Source organism: Oncorhynchus tshawytscha, linkage group LG10 (genome assembly GCF_018296145.1).
Source record: "Oncorhynchus tshawytscha isolate Ot180627B linkage group LG10, Otsh_v2.0, whole genome shotgun sequence".
NCBI lineage: Eukaryota > Metazoa > Chordata > Actinopteri > Salmoniformes > Salmonidae > Oncorhynchus > Oncorhynchus tshawytscha.
This window is the reverse complement of record NC_056438.1, coordinates 58,076,552-58,086,177: the sequence shown is the minus strand read 5'-3', so window position 1 is coordinate 58,086,177 and position 9,626 is coordinate 58,076,552. Positions and strand designations below refer to the sequence as shown.

The window sequence follows — 9,626 nt, the reverse complement described above, 5'->3', positions numbered from 1 at the left end:
CACAGCCACAAAGTCAGCATTGGCTTTATCTAAACGTTAATGAAAACTAAAATGACCTTTTTAGTCTTCATTTAAGGTGAGGGTTGGGCATAAAGTTAGCAGTGTGATTAAGGTTAGGGTTAGGGTTAGGTTTAAAATCACATTTTAAGAAGATACATTTTAAAAATAGGCGGGGTTTATGACTTTTTGGCTGTGGTAACTAGTGACTACCCTAGTACTACTGCGATGCACACAGCAGATACAGATACCGATGCAACTAAGCAGAAATGTGCTCAAGTTACTGACCGCATGGCCCATGAATTTGATATTCGTTTGGAACAGTAAACGAAATGTTTTATTTTATCTCTTCTTCAATGTGAAAATGCTAACATCATGTAATGTTGTGATTATGCAAATATGTGATGCTGCAGAGAATTTAGAGCAGTTATATAATCACCTGGACCATTTTCAATATTCACTGATATTCGTGTGGAGGGGCAGCGAATCCTGTGGTGGATTGCCTTTGTGATGTAGACAAGGAGCATTGTTTTATGTAATATAGCCTTCTGACTGATAGGAAGTCAAATAGTTGTAGCCGACTGTTAGAGACCTACATCACCTATTCATTGCATTGAATTAATCTTGAGTCACCTTTTTAATTGTCCAGTCAAACGGTCAATTTGCATTCTTCCAGCTGAATCTACCTGAATGAGTACCCACTGGGCAAACTGAGGCTCATTTGGCACCGGAACATCCCACTCCACATCGCTCAGTGTTTTGTTGGGATAGCTTTAACAACCCTTGCTTTGTTCTTTTAATGGATAATTCCCCACCTGTCCTGATATATCTGTATTGTGAAATCACATTACCCTGCAGAAGGTGGTTTTGCTCCTTCAGTGTTACAGTAGAAATTGCCATACCCCTCCTTATATCTAATCATGATCACATCACTATTTTGTACAAATATTTATGACAGCTTCAAATGGGGGGGCTAGATACATAAAGTGCAATCATTTCTAAATAGTAAAACAGATATGTATGAAAATACCCTCAAATAAAGCTAACATTCTGTTCCAAAATGCTGGAGTACACATAGGGGAGTGTACGTACATGTATCCTTTATTAACAGCTGAGGAAACATCCAACTGATTAGTGTACTGTCTGCTTTGAGAATATCCTTAACATTCAGATAAACCTAAATATGCAGTAGGTGTCAGTATTTTTTGGGGATGTCTGACTGAAACGTTGACACAATAAACAATGTGCAGAGGTAATATTGTGTTAGCGTGAGTTGTCCTTTTACAATGGAAATATCAAACATAGTCATAATCTGAAGAATGCATACAAAAATAAATCTGGATCAAAGTTCAAGTATTAATTCCCCACAGTGAGTGCACAGTTCAAGCCAATTGTTCCCATCCCAACACAGAGTACCCAAATGTAGGACAGGAAGACATGGTGCTCCATGGCTACAGTATAATCTAGTAGCAAAATCCTTAAAATCTCGAATGCAGGTGATCACTTCAACTCTTCAGCTCAGTACCAATTGTAATAAAAGGTTGGCTCACCTCCCAAGGCTCCTGACATTTTTTTGCCCTCTCCTCATAGCTCAATTCTTTCACCGCCTCCTCACTGTGGGAAAACGTCTCTGCTTCTCCTCCTCCTCTTGCCTCCTCCTCTCCTCCTTAGCCTGTTTGTACCTCCACTTGGGGAGCTGGAGGAGCGCAGGGTCCTTGCTCTTCCTTCTCTTCTCGGAGGCGGGCCCCGAGGGGGCCTTGCACAGCCTCACCTTGGGGATCACAATGCCCGGCCTGACGCTGCTCCTCCTCATCATGTTCAGGGGCAGCAAGCTGGCACGCCTCAGGGCAGACGTACCGGCCACCGCAACCTCCTGCAACATTTGGGTCTGCAGGCTGGCCCTCCGGTCTGTCTTCTTAGGAACCAACTGCACCCGGGAGTTATTGAACAGCTTCTTGTAGTTGTTGATCCGGTCGGGCCCCAGGCGCTTCAGCTCGTCCACTCGCTGCTTCCTGAGGATCTCCGGTACAGCATAGCGCCGCTTCCCAATGCAGGGCGGGCTTCTCAGGGCCACGGTGTGGCAGGCGGTGGCGATCAATGGGCTGGACAGGGCGGTGGTGATGCGCACCATGTGGTCCATCACACCGTCGTCCACAGGGTCCGTCTTCATGCGGAGGGAGAACCTACAGCAGGCTTTGTCTGCCACCTTCTGCCAACAGTTCTTGGGTTCCTGGCGTTGGGCCACCAGTTCCTGCAGCATGGGCCACTCCAGCTTGTAGGATTCACAGAACTGCTCAGCGCACGGCTGGGCCATCAGACGCATCATCAGGTAGGCCGTCTCGTAGCGGCATGTGAACAAAGCCCACTCCCTGGAGGTCATCTTGCGCCCGTAGTCCCTCGCCTCCACGTCCGCTCCTTTTATAGGAAATACACAGATAAAGGCAGTCCAGCAACAAAATGGAGACAATGAAAACATTGTAAAAAATGACATAGAAATACTAAATATTTTAGCTCTACCTGACAACATGAGCAAACGAACAACATCTGCCCTCCCTTGCATGGCTGCCTTCATCATAGCTGTGAATCCATGGCAGTTCCTACGCTCTAGGTCCAGGTTGGAGAAGTAGTTGATCAAGTAGCTGGATATCATAATGTGACCTGGCATTGAAAAATAAACCAAATGTGTTATTCACCTTATTCACAATGAACCACGTGGAATTATACCCATTGTTTCCAGATCAATACATCTGTTTGCTTAATCTGTCTGTTTTCATTGAGAATAATCATATTTGTGTTGACACGTTCCCAAAATATACTGTACTAGGAACCAACAAACCTTCAACTTTAAAACATCTGTGGATTCTTACCAGCTTGAGCAGCTGTCATGAGGGCTGTATTCCCCTCGTTGTCTTGCCAGTTGACATCGATGTGGGGACACTGAGAGAGCGCTATGACCACATCCACCCAGCCCATGTAACAGGCTACTATCAGCCCATTCTGAAAAACACAAACCACATGCAAAGGTCAATGACATATCTCTCTTTTTGGATGACAACAAAAAACATTTGCCCTTCAGGTAAATCTGTTGACGCACAGTGTTGTACTGTTCAACTCTAACATTTGACCTTGCACATAAGGTAGAGTACGTCACACAACTACCTGTACGTCACTTGTCTACATTAGATCTCAAAGTTCAGGCGTGACTGCTGCTAGTGCTTACAAATGACAATGTAGCTAACTAAGGACACAAGGCAAGCTCACCAACCCAAGACTCTGCCACTGTTACACTCCCTGGAGCGTTATGGTCTTAAGGCCGTGGTCTCAGTGCTCAATATCTCTGGTCTTTTGAGGCACATTAACAGCTATTCTAGTTCTAGGTGTGTGGTGTTAGAATTGTGTTGACACGGTAGAATCAAAATAAACAAATACTTAGAGCAACACTGATAAATGTATATGCTTGGAGGGTGACTTATAACCAGAGACTCCAACTGACAGGCCTAATGATCCCCAACTGACAGGCCCAATGATCCCCAACTGACAGGCCCAATGATCCCCAACTGACAGGCCTAATGATCCCCAACGGACAGGCCCAATGATCTCCAACTGACAGGGCTAATGATCCCCAACCGACAGGCCTAATGATCCCCCAACTGACAGGCCTAATGATCCCCAACCGACAGGCCTAATGATCCCCCAACCGACAGGCCTAATGATCCCCAACCGACAGGCCTAACAATCCCCAACCGACAGGCCTAATGATCCCCAACGGACAGGCCCAATGATCTCCAACTGACAGGGCTAATGATCCCCAACCGACAGGCCTAATGATCCCCCAACTGACAGGCCTAATGATCCCCAACCGACAGGCCTAATGATCCCCCAACCGACAGGCCTAATGATCCCCAACCGACAGGCCTAACAATCCCCAACCGACAGGCCTAATGATCCCCAGCCGACAGGCCTAACGATCCCCAATAGACAGGCCTAACGATCCCCAACCGACAGGCCTAATGATCCCCAACCGACAGGCCTAATGATTCCCAACCGACAGGCCTAATGATCCCCAAGGGAATTCCAAGTTAAGTCTCAGCTAATTGTCTTTCTGGAGCTTTCTGAACCATCTGCCTGCTGCTGCCTACAGTACTAATCACAGTCCACCAGCCCTATGGTAAGATAGCATAATGACGCATAGGTAACAGTATACAAGGGTGGCTCAATGACCCGGTTTATGGATTTGGGGAAATGCCCAGTCACCAAGGCTACTGTGAAACAAATCACGATTAAGCCATCTGAAGAAAATACCTTAGAAAATATGTACCGTAAACAAATAATTTTGCCCACTAATCATGAAAACCTGAAGGATCAGCAGAGCTTCCAGTATTCCCACTGCTTATGGCTTCGATATTCAACTCTAAGGTAAAGGTCTGAGGTAGGCCTATACCAAAGCTTTGGGACCAAAGAGGAATTAACACTGAAAGTTTCCATATTCAACACCCCATGTATAAACAACCCATGGGAGAACATCATTTGTCTGAGTCAATTGGAAAAAAGACAAGTACAGTTTTAGATTTGCCAAAGTAAGGTTCTACTCTGCTCAAACAGTCCGCATTCAGAGGGTTTGATTTAAAAACACTGCTGTGTGTGTGTTTGTTAACATGTATACAAACACACATTAGGGCTCATGTCATGCCAGTGTAGGATGTAACGTGAAACAACTGAGGACATTTGCATTTATCCATCCAGACACGTACCGTTACTGTAGGTGTAGCATGACAGCAGAGTTCTCCACGTATTTATACTGTGTTAGTCTGTCTCTTCACAACGCGTTGAAGGGATTTAAAAGGTCAGTGGGTAAAAGCCTTGTTTCTCAGCTTGATCAGATGCTGAGGAAAATCACGGAACTTCTCTCTATGGAATCTACATGCAACACCTTTTGAATATGATGACCAATAGTAGTCACTGAATGTGTAGGCTGCTATGTTATATCCCTAGTATTATTGCTTTACCACTGATGAGGATACAGCAGTGAGAAACACAACCAAAATTGCATTATGCCTAACCCCAATGTCTACCTGTTGGGTACCCATGATGGTCATGAATGGTGTGGAGAATAAGGGATTTGAAGCACCAACCCGCTCTTAGTATTGTCCTGCTGCACCCTGATATCTTGGGTGAACCTTTTAAAAGCTCAGCCATGATTACGAGCTGCTTCAACGCACCCCCCCCATCTGTTCCAGGGCTTAACCAACCGCTCTGAGTATTCCTCTGATATTGTCACTGTCCACAGAAATGACACAGTTTGGGTGTCTAGTACAAATGCAGAAACGGGAGCAAAAAGCCTAAAATGTGTGCTGTCTTTCATATCAAATCAACATAAAGCTTATTCCTCATCTTGCGGAAACCGGCGTTTACAAAGATCTATATTCCAATGTCCATACTAGCATACCATGTAAAAAGCATTATACATCGCTTAATTCTAAGTAGGATGTTCGTGTGGACATTGAAACAGAGACCATATAATAAGTTTGTACAGTTAGCCTTTACTTGATAATATGGACATACTCTAAATCACAGAGAACATTGACTAGTTCATCTCTTTAATGACAATGCAAACATACTCTGTTGTTCTTATCTGTTTCTCTCACTTCCTCCTCTGTCACCCCTTGCCTTATCATAATCTTCACTATGATGGAATTGTTATTGGAGCAGGCCATGAAGAAAGACAGCGGTTCAGGGGTGACTGGGCTGGGAGTCCTGTATTTGAGAGACTCATCAGGTGGATAGAAGGAGTCATCAGAGGCGATACTCCTGCTATCCTCTGGCCGATCTGGCAATGTGTCAAAGTCAAACTCTTCAAATTCCTGATAGACATCATCGTCGTCGTCATCGTAAAAGTTGTTGTCCTCATTGTCTCCCACATTAGGATCCTCATTTTTGTCGTCTGCGACCGTCTCCAACTCCTCATTTATGGGACCCCTGACAGCCCCCGCCTGACCTCCAGAGATGCCATTCTGCTGAACTTTTAACAACGTCCCTCCACCTCCACCTGAGTCCTCTATGATCAGCACCATTTAACTCGCGGGTTAAAATCCACCACAACAACAAGAACAAGGCACCAAAATCCCAATCTCATCTGACCAATTCTCTCTCATTCAAAGTGTAAATACTTAGCTAGGTCTTGTTGAGGAAGCAGAAGTCAGTATGACCCCTAACTGGAACATGATCGAACATTTGTTCTGGTTCAAAAGCCACTTGAGGAGGATGTCTCCGAATGTCCCCTTTAATCCATGAATAAAGCTTGTTCTCTGAAGTATTAGAAGGACATTAAAGAGCTTGTCATCCTCAAAGGATCCTCTTGTTCTCATTAGCTCTTCATTTGCCTTGTGTATTTCTCACTTTCCAAATGGCAACAACCAACAACGGTGTGACAGCTTGAGAATTCATCTCTTCAATGCATTTGTTGCCAAAGTTGTCCCACAAAATGCTGTTCAACAAAAGGCACTTAATTATTTTAGATAGTGTCTACGTCCTGCTGTGCTGATACCCTAATCTTCTATTCCCCCGCTGTAAATCATTTTGTTTCCTTATACCGATGTGGAAGAGAAGAATTGTCTAAACTGACGCTACTTAATCCCTTTAATCAGTCCTCACTCTCTCTCTCTCTCTCCCTCTCTCTCCCTATCCTCCTCTCTTTCTCTTTCTCTCTCTGCTCTCTCTCTTTCTCTCTCTCCCAAAATGCATAGTTGAACAATGCATAGTTTGTATTGTCTTTTCTTGGTCTGCATAGCTAAAGCTCAAAACACAGATAATTTAGAATTTGTACAACCACATATCTTTGATTTTGTGCAACCACATCAACTACATTTTCATTGCATTCCTGTCTTATGCTATACTGGTTTTGCGTCATATCCAATACCCATACCCTAAATCTGGTTCCAACAGTAACATGGGGATCACCCAGAAAAGTGACTTCATGACATTACCTCCTTACCTCCAACCCTTACGAGTTGTGCAACATTTGTCCATGACCCTAATCTACGGTTGGATGTGGCTGCTGTTAGATCTGTTTTAACTGACTGGTAATTGGATTCAGCAAAAATAACATGGCCTCTTACATACGTTTCCCCCATTTTCCTTCACTGTGTATAGCTACACTTCTTGCCACTAATTCACATTATTTTGGTTGTTGTTTGACATTATTTTAGAAGCAGCTAAAGGCTTGGGTGTAGCTTGGATGTGTCAGTTTTACGATGCACCTTTTGACATTGCGGTTCCCACGCTTGTCTGAGCGCCATAGTCTTAGTGATTTGTACTGTATGTGATCATGTGGGTGGCAAAAACAGCCCTCTTGAAAGTCTCTTCTGTTCATTGCTCATCACACATGCCTATCCACTCTATTACACAGTGAGAATTCTAACAATCAAACTCAAGATCTCAGTATAATAATAAAATTAGATAAAAAAATAATGGCACGTTCAAATGCTGGATTTACAGATTGTTCTGGCGGGGGCTATGCAAATTCAGCTGCAATCTACAGATCTTGAAATGATTGATTGCTTACTGTGTATGGTAGACATTGGACCTGATCTTAATTAAGCAATGCATCATTTCTGTAATTGATTCCTTAGTTGATGCTGTCAACTGAAGTAGGCCTCAGAAGTAGGCCCCTGAACTGGTAAGCCTTTAGCAATATGTTGTATGTCAGGTCAATGCTAAACTACTTATGAGTGTAACATTTAATTCCCAATATCAAATCAGTACACAATTAAACCCAGGCAACCCTGATCTGCTATGTAGTAAATAGTATAGTAGGGCAAAATAATGTAGTAAAGTTAATGTATTGACATTCAAATAAGTGGCTGTTAAAATAAGATTAAAAACACTTATGAAGCGTAAATCAATAACAACAAGATCAGATCGGCTTAGGGCATGGTGAAGTTATTAATTACAGTTTGCTGTGTATCAATATATCCAGTCACAACAAAGATACAGGCGCCTTCTAACTCAGTTGCCAGAGAGGAATTTGTTATCAGGAAGGACAAGGGAGTTTTGTAGGATAAAAAAAACTGAATAAAGCTAAGCACAAGCAAAATCCTAGAGGAAAACCTGGTTCAGTCTGCTTTCCAACAGACACTGGGAGATAAATTCACCTTTCAGCAGGACAATAACCTTAAACACAAGGCCAGCTATCCACTGGAGTTACTTACCAAGACGACGGCCTAGTTACAGTTTTGACTTAAATCGGCTTGAAGATAACGTCCTAGTCTTTATGTTATCTTGGAGTTGAGCAGATTAGCTGTTCTGCCAACAACCAAATAGTACAGTAGGCTCTGGTCAGTCCAGGTTGAAACACTGACCTAGGTCAGTTGCTGTTTAAAAGAGTACAGCCCTTCATGTATGGCCCAGTATTTAAGGTCTACACCACAAACTATATTTACCTTAACAGGATCACTTTATAACAGAGTGCCAGCCAGATTACTGTCTGGATTGGCAGCCTGGCACACAGGTAGAAATCTTACAAGTGTTATCTGAAAAAGGTTCATTCTGTGTTGAAGATGTGTACCCTTTTCACCGTTACTGTCTCAACCCAAACTGCGCTCTTTTAGCTCACTTTACCAGTGAGTTTGGTTCAGCGTTTATTTAATTATTATTCAGACTTTTTTTTATAGCAGATGATCTTATTCAGAGTGATTTAGGGCTCTATTCATCAGATCCACTTTTAGCATGGTGAAGTTATTAATTACACATTGGCTGGTGTAGCACCCAGTCACTACAAAGATACAGGCGTCATTCCTAACTCAGTTGCCGGAGACAAAGGAAACCGCTCAGGAATTTCACAATGAGGCCAATGGTAACTTAAAAACAGTTACAGAGTTTAAGGGCTGTGATAGGATAAAACTAATGAATTGATCAACAACATTGTAGTTTCTTAGCAATACTAACCTAAATGACAGAGTGAAAAGAAGGAAGCCTGTACAGAATAAAAAATATTCCAAAACATGCATCCTGTTTGTAAATTAGCCACTAAAGTAAAATTGCCAAAAATGTGACTACATGTGAATACAAAGCAGTATGTTTGGAGCAAATACAACACAACACATCACTGAGTACCATTCTTCATATTTTCAAGCATGGTGGTGGCAGCATCATGTTATGGGTATGCTTGTTATCAGCAAGGACTAGGGAGTTTTTTTAGGATATAAAGGAACTGAATAAAGCTAAGCACATGCAAAATCATACAGGAAAACCTGGTTCAGTCTCCTTTCCAACAGACACTTGGAAACAAATTCACCTTTCAACAGGACAATAACCTAAAACACAAGGCCAACTATACACTGCAGTTGCTTACCAAGATGATGTTGAATGTTCCTGAGAGGCCTAGTTACAGTTTTGACTTAAATCGGCTTGAAGATAACATCCTAGTCTTTATGTTATCTGGGTGGTGAGCAGATTAGCAGTTCTGCCAACAACCAAATAGTACAGTAGGCTCTGGTCAGTCCTGGTTATAGAATTGAACTAGGTCAGTTGCTGTTTAAAAGTGGACAGCCCTTCTTCATGTATGGACCAGTATTTAGGGTCTACGCCACAGGCATTTTTTTAAACCTTTAACAGGATCACTTTATAACAGT

General features: G+C 42.9%; 1 protein-coding gene across 1 annotated transcript; it reads right to left on the bottom strand.

The window, feature by feature from the left end:
- Window positions 1-1,013: 1,013 nt before the first annotated feature.
- On the bottom strand, window positions 1,014-6,652 carry LOC112261118 (ankyrin repeat domain-containing protein 33B-like). Its single transcript, XM_024436457.2, has 4 exons — window positions 5,616-6,652; window positions 2,865-2,994; window positions 2,515-2,655; window positions 1,014-2,412 (listed from the first exon to the last, which is right to left on the bottom strand). Exons 1-4 carry the CDS (start codon window positions 6,066-6,068, stop codon window positions 1,598-1,600), a joined length of 1,539 nt encoding a protein of 512 aa, XP_024292225.1. The 5' UTR covers window positions 6,069-6,652; the 3' UTR covers window positions 1,014-1,597.
- Between the last annotated feature and the right edge of the window lie 2,974 nt (window positions 6,653-9,626).